Genomic DNA, 18598 nt, shown 5'->3' on the forward strand with positions numbered 1-18598 from the left:
CTTGGAATAGTTTTCACTTTTCTCCTGGTCCCTATCTGGACATCCGTTCAGTTCGAGGGCCAGCGATCCCATGGCTTGGCTTGCTCGCTGTACCCCTGGGGTACAGTGGGATCCACAGGGCAGAAATGCAAACAGAAAGGCCAAGATTGAGAGGGTGGAAGGCAGGAAAGAGTTTCGGGGCAGGGAAGGCAGGGACGGGCGCTTTGCCTGGGATAGGGGAGCGGCAGACACCACCCACCATATCTGGGCTTGCTCTGCCGGGCTCCCGGGACCACCGAGGCGCCAGCTCCCGGAGTCAGGGGATGTCCCGACAACCCGGGACCGAGCAGCCTCCGGCTCCTGTAATCGCGGAGGGAGGCGAGCGAGTGGGTGTCAGCGGTCCCTGCCCCACCGGGGTGGGGGGGTGGCAAGAGAGCCCTAAACCCCCCGCAGGACAAGCACGGGGTGTGCGTGGCGGGAATCATGAACCGGTGAAAATGCCCCCCAGCAGCAGCAAGAGGGCTGAAGTCGGGGGGGGGGGGGGGGGCAGGAGACCCTCCGGACCGGGGGGGGCGGTGGGCTTGTGGGGCCGTGCCCGGGCGGGGGCCCGCCCCGGCGGCTGCAGCCCGGCCCCCGCCCGCCCCGCTCCGCCCCCCCCGGGCGCCCTCGTTGCCGCCGGCACCGGACGAGCCCCGGTCCTGGGATGTTGCAGACGCCTGACTGGGACCCTCACCGCCCGTCGCGGCGGAGGGGCCACTGCCAGCGCTGCCGCTCGCCCTCGGCAAGGTAGGGCAGCCCCCCCCCCCCCCGCCCGCCGCCTCCGGTGCACGGCGCTGGGCATCCCTGTGCATGGACACCGGGGTCTGGGTACCGGGGCTGCCCCCTGGGCTAGGGTCCCGGCAGCGGAGCAGCCCCGGGGGTGGTGGTTGGGGGTCCGGGTCCGGGCAGCGGGGCTGCGCCGGGGGTGGGCGTCCGGGCAGCGGAGCAGCCCCGGGGGTGGGCGTCTGGGTCCGGGCAGCGGAGCAGCCCCGGGGGTGGTGGTTGGGGGTCCGGGTCCGGGCAGCGGGGCTGCCTCGGGGGTGGGCGTCCGGGTCCGGGCAGCGGAGCAGCCCCGGGGGTGAAGGTCCGGGACCGGGTCCGGCGTCCGGGTCCGGGCAGCGGAGCAGCCCCGGGGGTGGCGGTGGGGGTCCGGGCAGCGGGGCTGCCCCGGGGGTCCGGGTCCGAGTCCGGGCAGCGGGGCTGCCCCGGGGGTCCGGGTCCGGGTCCGGGCAGCGAGGCAGCCCCGGGGGTGGGGGTCCGGGTCCGGGTCCGAGCAGCGAGGCAGCCCCGGGGGTGGGGGTCCGGTCCCCGGGACAAGCCCCGCGCAGGGTCCGGCCGCCCCCGGCCCCTTCCCCGCGGACCCGCCGCATCCCGGCGCGGCGGCCGGAGCCTGCCCGCCCTTGGCGGCTGCCAGTGGCCCCGGGCGGTGTCACTCAGGCGGGTGCCTGCCCGGGGAGGGAGCTGCGGGCGTGAGTCACAGGCAGGAAACCGATTGCATCAGGAACGGGGCTGTTTTTCCAGCCGGGGCTCCCGAAGAACCCCGCTCCGGCCTCCCTCCCTCCATCCCTCCATCCTCTCTCTCCCCAGCACCATGGAGAAGAGAGCCAGCCCCTCAGCCAGCAGCTCGGTGGCCTTGGCCTCGTCCTCCACGGCCACCTTCAAGGAAGAACTGCTGTGCCCCATCTGCTACGAGCCTTTCCGGGAAGCCGTGACGCTTTGCTGCGGCCACAACTTCTGCAAGAGCTGCGTGAGCCGTTCTTGGGAGCACCGGCATCACGTGTGTCCCGTCTGCAAAGAGGCCTCCTCGTTCGACGACCTCCACGTCAACCACACGCTCAACAACCTGGTGGAGATGATCCTCAAGGAGGAAGGACAGCGGCGGGGCCGGGTGGCCGCCCTCTGTCCCCTGCATCACGAAGAAGCCAAACTCTTCTGCCTGGACGATAAGGAGCTGGCGTGCTTCGCCTGCCAAAGCTCCAAGCAGCATGAAGGGCACAAGATGCGTCCGGTGCAGGAGACGGCGGTGGATTTCAGGGTGAGGGATGCTCCAGGAAGAGCCGGGGGGGGGGGGGGGGACGGGACACAGACGACACACCGATGGCACGGAGAGGCACCCCGGCATCTGGAGGGGTGCAGCCCACGCACGCCCTGGCACAAACTTGCCAGCTCAGGGCTTTGGCTCGTGCACGGCGTGGTTGTACCCACCGGCGTGCCGGGATGAAAGACGAAGCAGCCACGCTGCGAGGGTGGGTCCCCACGGGAGTGCCCCTGCCGCAGCGCTGCCCCACGCTCTCCCTGCCTAATAATTACCCGGTGCCACCCCGTCCCCCAGGGCACGGCCGTTTGCCCTGCGCTAAAGGGGACCGGGGTGATCCTCCAAGGGGTTTGGCCCGGTCCCCTGCGTTTCCTCGGCTCGTTCATCCTCGGTAGGGCTGGATCCGGCCACGCTGGTTATTGCAGCAGCCGGTTATTGCAGCAGCACTTTGGGGTTGGGAGCGTGTTTGGGATGGGGGGGGGTTGCACAATTCCCCCAGCCAGGGAGGGACACGGGATGGGGAGAAAGCCCCGAGCCCTGCGGGGCAGGACGAGCTATGGCTGCGCAGGGAGGAGGAAGAGGAGGAGACGGGCTCTGGCCAGGAGCCGGGCATCATGCCAGGACCTGCCGTGTTTCCCGGCTGGGAAAGCAGCCGTTGCCGCCCTGACTCAGCCCACGGGAGACTAGCCAGATTTCAAATGGCGCGGGGTGGCCGTGGGACTGCTGTTTCGCAAGGCTTGGCAGGCTGCCCTCAGTACCCAGCCTCCCTGGGAGCGGAGCAGCGGCTGCTGCGGGACAGGCAGGGACTTGAAGGGCTTAAAAACAGGGTGGGAGGATTCGCCATGGAGCAAAGCTCCTCTGCCTCGCTGCTTAGGGGCGGCGTGTTCGCACGGTCCGGCACGGAGCTGACCCTGTGCAGCGCTGGCAGACCTCGGCCGCAGGAGGGGAAAGGGTGGATTGAGCAAGGATTCTGCTTAACCTCGTCCTACTGGGTTTGGGGCTCTTGTCTTTCCGCATTGGAAACCCTGGGCGTAGGCTTGCGAGGGTCCTGAAGGCGTCTCCTCCCCGCAGGCCAAGCTGAAGAACATGGAGACCTCCTTGCGGGAAAAGGCGAAAGATTTCGGGGCCGTGCATCGCTCCTACGAGTCCATCTCCAAACACAACCAGGTGCGTGGTCCCTCCTGGCAAGGAGGCAATGGGCCTGATCCTGACACATGCGTGCACACGCCCTGGGCAGGAACGCAGCTGGCTCTGGGGTGAAGCGCTGCACCCATCCTGGGCTGCTCCGTCTCTGAGTGAGGAGAGCGATGCTGGGGAGAGGAAGGACTCGGATGGGGAATTGGGGACCAGGGTGATGGGGCTGTGGCAGCAAGGACATTGATTTGGGGAGGGCAGCATGGTCCCAGCGAGTCCCAGAGTGCTGGAGCTGGTCGGAGGGCTCCGGAGCAGCGTTTAGGGGGAGGACAGGGGGAGCCCAAGGGGAGTCGTGGGCTCTGAAGGGAGGTGGTGATGTCCCCACATGGGGCAGGTGGAAGCGGTGCGGCTGGAGGAGCAGATCAGGAGGGAGTTTGAGAAGCTGCACGAGTTCCTGCGGGGCGAGGAGAAGGCGCTGCTGGCCCAGGTGCAGCAGGAGACGCAGCACAAGCATGGCCTCATCGAGGGCAAGATGAAGCAGCTGGCGGAGGAGAGCCGGGCCCTGCTCAACGAAGCCCGCCAGCTCCAGGCGGACCTCAAGGAGGATGACTACACCTTCCTCATGGTAAAGCCCTGCCGGGGTGCTGTCCCATGCCCTGCGGGGTGTCACCCTCCCCGTGGCACCCTCCTGCCTCTGTCAGGGTGCGAGCAGGGTGCTGGGTGATCCTTTGGGTGTTTGCAAGCCCCTGTGATTCCTTACAAATGGGGTCTGATGCCTGGTGTCTCCTTCTCTTTCAGACCCACAAGAACCGCAAGCGCAGGTAAGTCCCGGTCCCCACCACGTCCCCTGCCCGGTGCCTGCCCGGTGACACAGGGTGCTCGGGGCAGCTGAGCACAGCCCGCATCCCCTCCATGGGGCATAATGGGGTCTCCTGCCTGGCTGCACAGTGAGGTCTCTGCCCCAAGAGAGTTCCCGTACCCACGTGTCTCCTCTGGGTCTGGGTGCTCCGGCAGAAGAAGGTGCTGGGGGTCCCCAAGGCCAGGCAGCACCCCTGGGTGCCTCCGGGCAAGATGGGGTGGCACACGTGCAGAAACAAAGCGGCATTGCAAGTCTTGGAGGAAGCATTAAAACCCTGATATTGCGGGGATTTGGTGCTGGGATCTTCCTGGGGTGATTCACCACCCTCCTGGGGTGAGAGGAAGGTTTGGGAGATGTGGGGTGCTGGTGAGGAAGCCCTTGCCAAAACACCAGGTAGGTGCCAGGAAACCCAGCTCGGTCCCGTCCTCCATCCCTGACCCATCTCCATCCTCTGCCCTTGCCCCAGGATCGCCTGCACGGCCGAGGAGCCGGAGGCCGTGCCTTCGGGGATGGTCCTCGATGTCGCCAAGTACCTGGGCTCGCTGCAGTACAACGTGTGGAAGAAGATGCTGGACATCATCACCGCAGGTGAGCTGCTGGGTCCCCCCAAAGGGCAGTTGTCCCAGGGCTAAAGCGGCCTTTGCGTGGGGCAGCCCCGGGGGTGGTGGGTGCTGGAGAGAGAAGAGGAGCACGGAGCAGCCATGCCCACGGCTAATGGGCCTGGGGAAAGGGATTGGAGAGCATAAAGGGTGCTCTGGAGCACTCGCACCCCGAAAATGAAGCCCTTGAGGGTGCATTTCTCCATGGTGAGCTGCATTGTCCCCAGAAAGGAAGGGATGGACAGATGCAGGGCTCCAGTCCATCTAGAAGCTCATCCCTGTGGCAATCCGGGCTCCTAAAGCACATGTCCCCACCACAGTCCCCTTCAGCTTTGACCCCAACTCCGCGGCGGGCTGGCTCTCGGTGTCCGAGGACCTCACCAGCGTCACCAACGGGGGCTACAAGCTGCTGGTGGAGAATCCCGAGCGCTTCACCTCGGCCCCCTGCATCCTGGGCTCCTGCGGTTTCTCCACCGGCTTCCACACCTGGGAGGTGGACCTGGGCGGCATCACGAACTGGCGGGTGGGGGTGGCCCGGCCGCGCAGTGGCATCCACTGGACCTTCCACCACGATGCTCGCTCCGGCTTCTGGTACATCTACCGCCTGCCCGGGAAGGATGGCGAGACGTGCCGAGCATCCAACACGGCGCGTTCGGAGGCGGCGCTGGGCGACCTGAGACGGATCCGGGTGGAGCTGGACTGCGACGAAGGGGAGCTCTCCTTCTACGACGCCAACCGCAAGACCCACATCTACACCTTCCACGAGAAATTCGGAGGCACCGTCTTCCCCTACTTCTACGTGGGGGGTACGCCGGTGGGTGCGCTGCCTGAGGCGCTTCGCATCTGTCCCCTCCGGGTCCGTGTCCACGAGGATATCCCTGTCTAGTGGCCACCATCTCCTGCCTGCATTTGGGGTTCTCCAGATGCCTTTTCAGCTTTCCTTAGAAAAAAAAAATAAGGGGAAAAAGAATTTGTTATGTACTGTCTTTTCTTTAATCATCAATAAACACTCAGCTCTTCTAGTACGGCTCTGCACTGCTCTGTGCCCAAATCGCCCTGGCTCCTTTCCTGCCCTTCTCCATCACAGAACAAAACTGGGGAGGCTTTGGGGAGAAGGTATCTCCCTGCCAGGGGGCTGTAAATAGTAAATTAAACCATCCAGGGGCTTTCCAAGCTTGTACAAGTGCTGCAGCTTGCAGGGCTCTGAGTCTCCCTGCAGGGGGTAAAAGTAGGGGACGGTGGCCTTTGCCCATACACCTTGGGGACAGAAAATCACACATGGCTTGGCTGGACATGGGCAGAAGTGTGTTTCCGCTCTACAAGAAAAACCAGCAATGGGGACATCCTTGAGAGTGACAATCCATCTCCTCTTACCCATCTCCCCATGACTTTACCCCTCAGAGGGGCTTTTCTGTAAATCCCCAGCTCCGGGAGTCAGGTGATGATGTGTGGTTGGTGTTTGGAGGTGGAGGAGGTTTGGGGTGGGATTGGGGGGGTTGGGGGGACAAAACCCACCCTCTGCAACCCCGTGCTGGGTCTGGCCCAATATTAATTGTACCAAAAAGGCTTTTTCCTCCACCCTGGTGAGCCCTTGGGGTTTAAAGGTGATGCCCTGGGGAAGGGGAGGGTGCCTGGTGGGCTGTGCTGCCCTCGCTGCCTGGCGCAGCCCGGCCGGCCAGGACCTCGCTGGCAGGATGCTGATATTAACGGGTGGTTTCCATGGTTTCTCACCATTTGCATAGGATGCTCCTTAGGAACGAGAGCTGGCGGCGGAAAAACAAAAGGGAGATATTGGAGGCGTGCGGTGCGGGGGCGACCCCGGGGGTCCTCCACCTTCCTTACGTCGGCTGACGATATCTATTTCCAACCGAGCATCCCTGGATACGGGGAAAGGAGGAAAATCGGTGTGAGCGTCCCATGTCCCTCCCTGTGCCGTACCCCGACGCTGCCCATCACCCCCTGAAAAGCTGGCGCTGCCTGGAAATTTGGGCATCCTGCGGCCAATCTGGGCAGAAGCGAGGTGTTATGTGGGAACAATAAAAAGGTGGTGAAGCTCTTTGAGTTGCCGGGGCTGGAGCAGGATGAGGTGTTTGTCTTTGTCAGGTCTGAAGGGAGCATTTTCCTCCCGCGGCTGTGAGTGCCAGAGCAGGTGTCTGGCGTAAAAATGGCAATAAAGGGTGAAATGAGGCATCGCTTTGGACAGCGAAACTGAAACATTTTTACTTTTTTTTCGAATCATTTGGTGAAAAATTGGTTGGCAGGCAACAATATGAATTAATGAACTGGTTGGCTCCCTAAGACTGTGATTTTTAGTGTAATCAATGGTACCTGCATCTTCCCTGAGCTTAATTTCATTCCCACAGAGGCAGGGAAACGGCTTTAAGTGAAAACTTAAAGCTTGCAGCAACGGGTGATGTCTCCCCGGGACTGAGCGTTTGCTCGCACATCCGAGCAAACAAAACGAATCGCCAAAACGTTGGCGGACAAATGTGGGGAAAGCTCCAGTAAGGGGCAGGCAGGTTTTGCGTGGGACCTTCCTCTGCGGCCATCGCATCCTTCCCCGACGCCTGAGATCCCGCCTGGGACACGCCGGTTACTTGCAGGACCCTTTCCGAGCTCAAACCTTCCTCCTTGCGGCAATTAGAAGGATCTATTATTATTATTTATTATTTCTACTATTATTTTAGCATCCTTTTTGGCTCTCACGCCGAGGAAGGGAGCGATGACCCCCCTCCAGCCTGCGGGGTGCCCGGGATCCCCATCCCCATCCACCCCTGCGCTGCTCCCCAGCCAGGGGCGGGTGGGCACGGCCGCTTCACGGGTGGGCGTGGGGTGCGAGCGGGGCTCCCCGGTTTTTGGGTGGGGAAGGCGGGGGGGGTGAATCCAACCGGGGGCGACACAATGAACCCCCCCCACCCCATCAGGCTGTACCGACACCGACACCCCCCCGCAGCATTCCCCCCCCCCCCCCCCCGCCCTTAATAGGGACGGGCGATATTTCGGAGAAGCAGGCGGCTCTCCCATTGGCTCGCAGCCGGGCGATGATGTCATTTCTGCCCAATCCGGGGGAGGGCAGCACCCTTTCCCCGCCCCCCCCCCCCCCAGCCCTCCCTCCCCCGGGTACCAGCCAGCGCTGGGGCCGGTGCATCCCGGAGGGGTCGGGCTGGGGGGGCAAGTGGGGACCCCCCCCGTCCAAGGAGGTTTTTCCCGGGGTGTGCACAGCCCCCGGGGCAGCCCGGAGGATGCAGGATCTTGGGGACGGATCCTGCACCCGGGTCCCCAGCGCTGGGGCAGGGGGGGTCGGGGTTAAGCCTGTGCCCTGGCAGTGATGGCCGGGATCTGCCGACGGCTCTTCCCAGGGCCAGGAATCCTCTGGGACAAGGAGGGTCCGAACCTGTGGGTCTTCTTGCTGAAGGATCTGCGGATGCTGAACCTTTGCGGGGGAAAGTTGGAGATATCCTGGGAGAAGAATGGAGGGAGGGGGATGCAGAGCCCACCTCCAGCCCTGCAGCCCCCCCCCCCCCCCCCCCGAGCACATCTGGAGGATGGGAAGGGGCTCGGGGGAAACACCGTATACACGCAACCCACCCTTAGGGTCTCCCCTGGGTGCCTGCTCTCGGAAGATGGGCATCCCGGGAGACATGGACCTTCCTGCAGGAGCATCCTCGTGGTCCAGCCCAGATGGACCACAGGCTGCAGATGGGTCCCATGGGCTGTGTGCCCACGGCAAAAGGTTTTTTCCATCTATCCCACCCTGGATAGGGTTTGGCTGCTGGCACTGGGATGTGAAGCAAGTTTCCCTAAGCCAGCAGGCTGCAGCCGTGGGAAGAGGCAAACCCTCCTGTGGCCTCCTCTTGCTGCTGGGGCTCTTTCCTCTCCAGAATAAGCCTGGCTCCATGGCCAACCTCTCCTTCTGCCATCTCCTGTGCTGGGAGATGGTCCCATGCCAGGCTGGCCCCCAGAGAGGGTTTGGTGGGAATGGTGTGGATGGGAAAGGGGTGGCCCATGGCAGCCCCACAGTCCCCATCATCCTGGATAGACCCAAATCTCCTTTTTCTGTGCCTTGTTTAGTTGAGACCAGCACATGCTGCTGGGGAAAAGCAGTTTGGGATGGTGGCCACCAAGTGTCCCCAGAGCCACAGCCTTACACAGAGGCTCCAGGAGCTGAAACCAAGCTCTGTCCCCCCAAATGCTGGTTCTGTGGAGCTGGGGGGCAAGGAGGTACCTCTGGATGTGACCCCCCGTTCCCCCCCCAGGGCTCCCAGCATGTCCCCTGTCTCCAGCAACCCCAGCCAGCCATGCAACTAAACTGTGGCCACCAACACAGGCTGGCAAGGAGAGGTTTGTGCCCTGAGCCTGGACCACGTGGAGCTCAAAGGAACATTTGAGCAAAGTCCCCTGCACCCCCCCCACCCCTGGCTCTGTGGGGTGCCACGCATCCCGGTGCCAGCCACGGCAGGGACCGTCCCACAGCCACGTGGGTCCCCACAATGGCTGTTTGTCCCCCAGTTGGCCGCTACGTCTTGACTCTTTCCTCCCCTTGGCTGCTCCGTTTCAGGGCTGTGCTCCATTCCCTCTGCAGCCCCTCGCACGTCCCACGGGTATCCTACCCACGGCACCCACGCCTGCGTGGGCACCCGAACCTTACTGAGCCAGGGGGCTCCGGCATGGAGCTCGCTCATCCTCCCAGCGTTAAAGGAGGGAAGCGATGTGCCATTAAGTTTCAACGGGACACGTTACAGATGCCCCACCATGAGCTAAATGGCTAGGCTGCGGTGTCACACATGCGATGTCACCTCCATTTCCAGCTGGGTCACCCCGTCCTTCCCCATGTCCTGAGGCCATGGGCTTTGCAAAGCCACCCTACATTTGTTTTCCAGGGGGAACCACCTCCCCACAGCCGCCCTAGTGCTCATTGCATAACGGAGGCGACCGGTACCTAAATATACCCGCAAGGTTCCCGGGAGGTGCCGGGCTTGTGATCACTGTCAGACGCAGCCGTCGGCGATAAATAGGCCGGGGCGAAGCAGACCTGGGGGAAGGAGAGTCATTTTGTAGGAAGGGCACAGCCCTAAAGAGATGTCCTAGCTCTGCTGGGGCTCCCCGGGGACCTCTGCTCCCCCCAGCATCCATGGCGGCATCGCACCAAAATAGTTTCGGGATCTGGGACTCGGTCTCTCCGAGTTCCCGTTGCCCAGTTTGTAGGAGGAGGATAACGAGTCCTCCAGTGCCTTTGGGGCTGGGAATGGGGCAGGCCGGGCTTGTGCCACATCCTGGTGCTGGGGGGATGGAGAGGACCCCCCAGAGCCCGTGTCGGTGTGGAGTGAGGGGGCAGCAGGGCGGTTTGGCCCCATTGGAGATGCCACTGTGGCCCCATTAAAGCCTCCGAGTCCCCTTCTTTGTCACTTTGTCACTCTCCAGCTTTGTCCTGCTCTAGCCGAGAGCCGAGGCTTGCTTTCCACCACGCGCTCAGCCCCTTCAACCCATCACACCCCCCCAGCACCCCCCAAACCCCGTTTTTTGCCGCCCTTTGCCTCCTGCCCCACCCCACCCCCGCTTTTAGCATTTTTTCCCCTTTTAAATTTTTTTTTTACCCCCCCTTTTATTTATTTATTTATTTATTTGATTGATTTCTTTATTCCCCCCCCCCCCCCCACCGCCAAAGCCCAACCCGAAAATAGCTGCTCGCCGTGATGTCACCGGGCTGGTACCCGGTTCGTACAGTCCCTTAACCAATCAACAGCGGCGGTTCGGCTGAGCCAATCACCGACCGGGATGGTGATGTCATATGGGGGGGGGCACTGGGGGGGGGGCCCCCCGGGTGGGATGCTCCGCGCAACCCCCCGCGCCCGCGTTAAATGAGCCCGGAGAGCAAAGCGGAGAAGCAAAGCCCAAGCGCCGGCGGTGGGGTGAGTGCCTGGGGGGGGGCTTGGTTAATTGGGGGGGGCTTGGTTAACTGGGGGGGTTGGTTTTTGGAAGGTAAAGGGGTGAAAAGTTTTTTGGGAGGGGTATTTTGAGGGGGGGAGGTTTCCAGGGGGTCCCTGGATGTCGCTTTCTGGCCGCGACACCCCTTTTTGTCCCCCTCCCCATCCCTCCAGCATCCTCCTCGCCGTGCCCGGGGCAACCCCCAACCCACCACCCCCCCGCGCCCCCAACTCCTTTTGGGGCAACCCACGCCCGGGGTGCGGGGATGGAGCTCAGCATCCTCCGTCTCGCCTCGCCCCAGCAGCCCCGGGGGACCCAGCACCCTCGGGACCCCCGGAGGACTGCGGCACCTCGCCCGGAGCCCCCCCCCCCCCCCCCTCCTCAAAATGTGGGACCCCCCCTCCGGAAGACAGGACCAGCCTGAATTATTGATGGTGGCAGGATGCTGGCGGAGGTGACCTGCTCTCAGCAGGCGCTGAAATATTTATTCCAGGGAGGGGGGAAAAGCGAGGGGGAGGAAGGGAGGAGGCAGCTGCCATCCTGCTTCTCCCCCGGAGCTGGGGGGGGGGGAAGCATCCATCGCTTCGCAAGCTTCAAGGGAGGGAGCGGGGAGCCCCCTCCATTCCTCCATCCCCTCCCTCCGTCGCTGGGTGCTTCTGCCAGGGAAGGGGATGGGAGATGGCGGGAGGGGGGTCCCCACCGCCTCGGGGGATGCCCACCATCTGAGGGGATCTCCAGAGGGGATCAGGGTGTAAAACCGGGTTACAGCCCTTTGGGGGGTCGGATCGGGCCCCGTCCCTGCCATGTGCACCTCGCTGGGAGCAGGATGGTTCCCGCAGCCTCTCTCTGCTGGGGGTTTTGAGTGAGGTTTCAGCCTGGGGGTGACAGCAGTGGCAGGGCCCCCACCACACCCCGCTCCCCTTGGGCTGGGCATGCGGGTCGTGGCGGGGGGGGGGAACCATTACTGGGAAGCAGAAAGGGAACGGAGCTCAGCAGGGAGGGGTTTCCCTCTTGGAGGAGCCTCCAAACACCTTGAACAGCATCTTCATCCAGCGAGGAGGAGTGGGGCTGGCAGCCCACCACCCACCTTACCCCCCCCACCCCAGCTGGCAGCAACCCCAAGGATGGACCCCATCTTCCTCCCCATTTTGGGTCTGATGGGCGATTTCTGCATTTTACCCTGCAGCCAGGGCATGAACGCCACGTGAGGTCTGGGAGAAGGGTTTCTGTAGCATGAAATGCATCCAGGTCCCGTTCCCCCCCCCCCCCCCCCGCAAAGCCCAGGGAAAATGGAGATTTGGGGTGGTAATGCGAGGAGCGGGGAGGCATGAGCAAGGGAAATGCTTTCAGCAAACGCAGGCAGCTTCCAGCCGGGCTGTCGGAGCTCCAGGCACAGCCTCGTGTCGGCACACGAGCCATCGGAGCATCCCCACCCTGCCTTGGCACCGCGCTTAGCAAGAGCCGTCTAGGGCAAAACCCTTCAGCCAGGCGAGGAGGAAAGCCCTGGGTGGGGGGTACACCCCTGGGTAACCCCCAAACCCGACCAGCTCTGGCTCCAGGGGTCACCTAAAAAAGGGCGAGCATCTCCAGGGAAGGTGTCCCTGGCAGGGTGTCCCCAAATTTTTTCCCTGTTCCCCTCTGGTGACCACGAGCAGCTTATTTGTGTGATCCTTGTGTCAGATCCCAGCAGGATGGGGGACGAGGGGTTGGGATTTCTTAGGACCCCCCAGCTCGAGCTGGGTCGGGGTGTGATGCGGCTGCGGGAGCCGGCAGTGCCCTGACAGCCCCGGGATGCCCACGGTGGGGTTGCCCCTTCCCTGGGGAGCTGGCAGGATTTAAGAGTCCCTGTTTTAAAGAAGGAATTTTTTTTCCCCTTAGAAACAAAAGCCATGTAGAATTCCAAACCCCAAACTCAGCCCCCTGCTTTGGCACAGCCAGGAAGGGCATTTCCACTGGGAAACCCCTCTGATGCCACCGACACCCAGTTTGTGTCCCCCAGAAACCCTGGGAAAGGGGGATAGCCCCGGCTTATCCGGGTTTTAATGAGTGTCTGGGTGTTGCCGCCCCGTGCCAGGTCTTGCTGTCATCCTGGGGATCTGCACCCTGGGGATGGGTGGGGGGGTCCTGGGGATGCCCCCACACCTGACCCACAGCCACGGAGACCCCCGGAGAGGGTCCCAGTGGGATGTGGGAGAGCATCCCGGTGCATCAGCCCTTCTGCGTGTGGTCTGGCAAGGGGCGAGCTGAGGACTGGGGCTGTCTAGACACGAGTGGGGATGGGCTTGGGTCGCAGCAGAGGCTGTGCAAAGGGGTCACACTTGTCGGGGGGGGGGGTGCATGTGCATGCCGTTCCCGACACACGTGTGCACACGTGTGGGTTGTGCAGACGTTGGGCAGCTCGGAGCGGGGAAGGGCTGTGTGTGCCAGGCACACGCCACCGGCTGCTGCCGTCGTCCCAGTGTGTGCACATCACACCACACCAGTGCGTGCCCATCTCACCAGTGCATGCCCACCACACCAGTGTGCGCCCCTCACATGAGACCAGCGTGGGCTCATCACATCATACCGGTGTGTGCCCATCCCAACAGCACGTACCCATCACATCACACCACACGTGAGTGCCCATCACACCGTCCCAGCGTGTCCCTCACACCACACCAGTGTGTGCCCATCACACCAGTGTGGGCTCATCTCACCAGCCTGTACCCATCCCAACAGCACGTACCTATCTCACCAGTGCATGCCCATCACACCACACCAGTGTGTCCCTTGCACCACATCAGTGTGTTCTCATCACACCGGTGTGTGCTCATCACACCAGTGTGTGCCCATCTCACCAGTGTGAACCCACCACACCATCCCAGTGTGCTCCTCACACCACACCAGTGTGTTCTTATCGCACCAGTGTGTGCCCATCACACTAGTGTGGGCTCATTGCGCCAGTCTGTACCTATCCCAACAGCACGTACCCATCACTTCACACCACATCTGTGTGCCCATCACACCAGTGTGTCCCTCACACCACACCAGTGTGTGCCCATCTCACCAGTGTGTACCCACCACACCACACCAGTGTGTGCCCACCCCATGCCCCCACCGTGTGCCCACCCCAGCACCCCCAGCGTGCATGTGAAGCCATGTGTGGGCAGCTGTCCCGCGGGGGACAGGCAGGGCTGGACGATGTCCCCAGCCGCTGGGACACCCCGCGCTGATCCTGGCTCTTTCCTCCCCCAGGCCCCAGGAACACTCTTGCTGCAGACGCCCAAGGATCGCCACGCCATGACTCTGGCTGGTACGGCATGGGATCACGCGTGGGGATGGGGGACAGTGCGGCTTGCCCGGCCCCACGTACCCAACCCTGGCACCTACCCCATGCTGGGCACCCCTAGTTTGAGCAGGGCCCCATCCAAACCGCCCCAGGGATAGCTGTGCCCCGGGCTAACCTGGGATAGTCACAGCATCCCATGCAAGGGGTCACGCATGTGGTTAACACACCAGGACAGACATAACCCCTGCGGCCATCAGCAAGGCACCCCACCTCTGCGTGCCTCAGTTTCCCTTTTGCGTGCCTTGCTTCCCCCACCCAGATCACCCTGCTTGCAATATCTGGGCAAACTTCGGTGCCAGCCACCGTCCCTATCCCAGCCCTTCCCTGGCACACGGTCCTGCTGCGGACGCCTGGCAGGATCCCCCCTGACTCCTCTGACCCCAATCCCACCATCTCTTCCCAGCTTACAAAGAGAAGATGAAGGAGCTGCCTCTCGTCTCCCTCTTTTGCTCCTGTTTCCTCTCGGACCCCCTGAACAAGCCGGCGTACACGTATGAAGGTAGGATCCTGCTGCCCACCCACAGTCGAGGGCTGCATGAATGGTGGGGGCTGCGGGGGGCTGCAGATCCCCCCTTGGCATGACGGGGGTCACCCTCAGGCCGAGGGAGGTGGTGCCACAGTTTGTTGGCACCGTCTGGAAGCAGGGGGCCGGGTCGGGGTCGGGGTGGGGGGAGCTCAGGCAGCCCCGCAGCCCCCCTCCGCCGCGGCTCCGCTGCACGAAGCGCCGGGCGTGGGCTCGGTATTTTTAGGCAGACGGCGTCGGGTGATTCAGACTGATTCATGTCAGTGGATCCAGAGGCGACAGCGGCAATGGAGGGGGATGTCCAGCCTCTGGGGGGGCTCCTGCTGGCTAGCTGCGGGGGGATCTGCAGCTAGAAAGGGACTTCGTGGTCCCATTCCCCATCCCCGAAGCAGGGCTGAACCCTGCCCTGCTTGCTCGCTTCTCCCTCAGGGGGATGCCCAGCCCCTCAGCTCACCCAAATATTCCCAGCTCAGCCCCCTTGATGGGCATCTTGGACACCCTACCCCAACCCACGACATTGGGGCTGAACCACAGGGGTGCGTTCGGGGTGCGGGGATCTGGGTGAAACCCATGGAGATAGGGGAAACTGGCGGCCCATTGCGGGAGCTGCAGGTGCGGGACCCCGGGATGGTTTGCCCGAAGGGGTGGGATGCCCCCGTGCCGGCGGTCAGCCCGTGCCCCTCTCCCAGCAGACACGGTAGACCTCACCTGGTGCGTCATCTCTGACATGGAAGTCATCGAGCTCAACAAGCGCACCTCGGGGCAGTCCTTCGAGGTCATCTTGAAGCCCCCATCGTTCGACGGCATCCCGGAGTTCAACGCCTCCCTGCCCCGGCGGCGCGACCCGTCCCTGGAGGAGATCCAGAAGAAGCTGGAGGCGGCGGAGGAGAGGAGGAAGGTAGGTCTGGTGGCTCCTGCATGGCAGGGCAGCACGGGGACGTGCCACGGGGACACGCAACCTTGCACTCGGGGTGGTCGCCCAGCAAGGTATGCCCGCTTTTGGGGATGTCGCTGAGTTTGGAGAGGGCGGTTTTGGCCAGGAGGGGAAGGGACCCGTGGTCCGCGTGGCCATCGCTGTCCGCTTTGCCTGTGCAGTACCAAGAGGCCGAGCTGCTGAAGCATCTGGCGGAGAAGCGGGAGCACGAGCGGGAGGTCATCCAGAAGGCCATCGAGGAGAACAACAACTTCATCAAAATGGCCAAAGAGAAGCTGGCGCAGAAGATGGAGTCCAACAAGGAGAACCGCGAAGCCCATTTAGCAGCCATGCTGGAGCGCTTGCAGGAGAAGGTGAGGGCCTGGCGAGGAGGGAGGGGGGAACGTGCTGGGACACCGGTCCAGGAGGGTGTCACAGGGCACTTGGGCACCCTGCATGGCTCTTGGGGTGGCATTACCCCCCGGGGACACCACCAAAGTGGGGACCCCCTCTTCCCTTCCCACCACGCAGCAATACCCAAAGACAGCATCCCACCCGGGGTGGGGGGGTCCTGCCCGGGGACCCACCGAGCCTGCTGTGTCCGTAGGCTCACGAGCGGTCGGCGGGTGGAGAGCTGGGACCTGTATCTTGTCCGCAGACGTGCAAAGCCTTTGCCTCCCCCGTGTCCCACCGTGATGGCCTTGACCCGCCGCTTGCAATTTTTCCACCTCCCGGGTGACAGATCTTCCCCCGGTCCCTTCCCCCAGAGGCCGTGGAGCCAACAGCTCCCCGGCAGAGCTGGAGGGGTCCGTGCTGCCATGCCAGGAGATGCTTCCACCCTGCCAGCCTGTGCAGACCTCTTCTCTCTCCCCGAAGCAGGTCTGTTCCCAACCTCAGCATGGAAGGTCCCACCCTCACCACCTCCAGCTCCCTCCAAAACATCCCTTCTTCAAGGAGCTCGCCCAGTGCCCTTCTCCAAACGCCTCAGCTAGCCTTGGGTCAGAGGCAGAGAGCACGAGATAATGAAGGACAATCCGAGCTAACCCCATCTCCTTGGGGCTCCCGGTCCATCCCGTCTGGTTGACGTCTACCTCCTAGCTAGAGGGCGAGGACAATCTGTCCCTGAGTGCCTCCACAGTCCTTAAAACACCCCAGGGGAGGAGAGGACGCTGTTGACCCACCGGTGGTGTCCTCGGGGGATGAACCTCGCGAACGCCCTCGTGCCTTCGAACCCCTCCGAAGCCGCTGGCCTGCCTGTGGGGACCCCGAAGTCCGTCGAGCTAACGCGTGTTCCCCCCCTCCTCCTTCCCTCCTACCCCCCCCTCCCACAGGACAAACACGCGGAAGAAGTGAGGAAAAACAAGGAGCTCAAGGAAGAAGCCTCCAGGTAAAGAGGCGATGGTTGGACTGACAGCTCCGGGGAGGTGGCGGAGGCTGCCGCAGCGCAAGGTCGGATGGTGGAAGGGTGGACGTTTCCTCTGCTTTCTTTGTTCGTGAATGTAAAGAGTTGACCGGTGAAGCCATCCTATTCGTTTCGGGGAGGGTGGGGAGGGAGGAGAAAGGAGGGAGGGTGGGCGGGAGGGTGCCGGCTTCGGGATGCCCACCTCCTTGGTGGGTCTCGCGCGCCGCCCGTCAACCAGGTCCGGAGGAGACAGCCGAGGGCTGGTGAAGCGGAGGAGGTGGCCCCCCCGGGGAAAAGCCGGAGGGGGGCACAGAGCGGGTGGGGAGGGAAGGGACGGGAGCGGGGGGGAATGTGCGTTGTGTGTGACTTTAATTTGGTGCTGGGCAGGCAGGGCGGGCAGGCGGGCGTCCCTCTGACTTCTTTCTTCTCCTCCATCCCACCCCGTCAATGGGCAGCGGCATCTCTTGGTGTCCCTCCCTCCCGTTTTCCTGCCTGGACTCAGGGCCTCTTGCCCGGAGCGGGCGTTATTTGCCCATAGACCTTATAGAACCTTTCTGGGAAAGGGGGAGAAGAGATCCCCCCATTGGAGGTGGTCAGAGAGTGAGGCTCGCTTGCTCCAAAGGCTTTATCTGGCTGTAGGAGACACTGATGAGCCTTTCCAAGGGTGAAATGGAAAAGCCCCGTGACTTCCCAAAGAGCCGCTTTTTTTGTAAGAACCTCCTGAGAATCACCTTTGTGGGAATTCTTGGATGGAATCCCTTTTTCTGCTGTAGAGCAGCTGGAAAGCCATTGGCTTTTAGAGGTGGCAGCTCAGATGGCTATTTGGAAAGGGAGATCACCCCCATGGAGAGCGAGAGCAGGAGAGGAAAACAGGGCAGGGCTGTGGAAACTGTGATGGAAGGGACTGGGAAAAACAAGAAGGAAAGAGGAACTGGGGGAGCTGAGGCTGGAGAGCCAGAAGTGGGATGGAGGTGCCTCTCTGGAGAGCAGCAGAAGACAACGGCCATAGACAGCCCCTGGGGACAGCAGTGGCACCTCCTGGGGACAGCAGGGCAGGAGGAAGGCCAGTCTGGGATCCCACCAACAGCTCACGACCAGCCCAGGAGGTGTTTTGTGGGAGCTGCTGAGCAATCTCCTGGGTGATTTTTGCCTCCGTGGAAGGTGAGTGAAGCAGAGAGCTTGCAGTGAGATCCTTCCCCACCGGAGGAGAACAAGAGTCTGCTTTCTGCGGAGGGGTGGGGGGTGGGTATGTCCCCTCCTCTCCCAGTTGCCAGCAGGCAGTGGTCCCAGTGCTGCGATGCCCCGGCACCTCATCAGCCTCCAACCCTGATGCTAACAGAGGGTTTGGTCTCCATTATGGTCAGATAAGGCTTTCCAAGCTCTGATTCAGGTCCGGAGGGAACCATGTCTCTTTACCTGTGCCGCGAGATGCTCGCCCGGAGCCCTGGGGGGGGAAACAGCCCGGGGAGGGGAGCATGGGAGAGGGCGGTGGGCGAAGGAGATGGAGGGGGCTGTTCTAGCTGTGGCACGAGCTGTCCTTTTTTTGTATACAACAGTTGTAAATAAACTGCCTTGGCATTTCTTTCGTTTTCTCATGATCTGTGCAGTGTCTTGTGTGTGGTTTTTTTAGGATTTTTTTTTTCATGAACATCACCCCAGTAGCCCTTTCCTGCATTTTTTCCAGTCTCAGTTCAGATGCCTTTCCTAGCCACGGGACTGGAGACCTGTGGAGCATGGGCTGGTGGCCCTCATAAACCTTGTCCATCTCCAGTAGAGACACTAGGTCCCAATTATCACGGGGATGGAAATACTTGCATCGACCCAACAGGTCAGATGGAAACTATCCTCGGACCTTCCTTGGG

The 18598-nt window shown here is 62.6% G+C and overlaps 2 protein-coding genes across 7 annotated transcripts; both read left to right on the plus strand.

The window, feature by feature from the left end:
* The first annotated feature begins 644 nt into the window (after positions 1-644).
* TRIM35 (tripartite motif containing 35) lies at positions 645-5667 on the plus strand. Of its 2 annotated transcripts, none has more exons than XM_030037745.2 (7): positions 645-765; positions 1606-2053; positions 3089-3220; positions 3582-3812; positions 3986-4008; positions 4513-4634; positions 4966-5667. In XM_030037745.2, exons 1-7 carry the CDS (start codon positions 683-685, stop codon positions 5529-5531), a joined length of 1605 nt encoding a protein of 534 aa, XP_029893605.1. In that variant the 5' UTR covers positions 645-682; the 3' UTR covers positions 5532-5667. The 2 variants fall into 2 exon arrangements, with proteins under 2 accessions (XP_029893605.1, XP_029893607.1); XM_030037747.2 differs by having other exon boundaries at positions 3125-3220.
* A 4773-nt stretch (positions 5668-10440) lies between these two features.
* STMN4 (stathmin 4) lies at positions 10441-18334 on the plus strand. 5 transcript variants are annotated; one of them, XM_030037751.1, is made up of 6 exons: positions 10441-10554; positions 13805-13862; positions 14302-14397; positions 15111-15319; positions 15517-15708; positions 16666-18334. In XM_030037751.1, exons 1-6 carry the CDS (start codon positions 10504-10506, stop codon positions 16723-16725), a joined length of 666 nt encoding a protein of 221 aa, XP_029893611.1. In that variant the 5' UTR covers positions 10441-10503; the 3' UTR covers positions 16726-18334. The 5 variants fall into 5 exon arrangements, with proteins under 5 accessions (XP_029893611.1, XP_029893612.1, XP_029893609.1 ...); XM_030037752.1 differs by having other exon boundaries at positions 15114-15319; XM_030037749.2 differs by having other exon boundaries at positions 16214-16688.
* Positions 18335-18598: the final 264 nt, after the last annotated feature.

The sequence above is a fragment of the Aquila chrysaetos genome, chromosome 15 (genome assembly GCF_900496995.4).
Source record: "Aquila chrysaetos chrysaetos chromosome 15, bAquChr1.4, whole genome shotgun sequence".
Lineage (NCBI taxonomy): Eukaryota > Metazoa > Chordata > Aves > Accipitriformes > Accipitridae > Aquila > Aquila chrysaetos.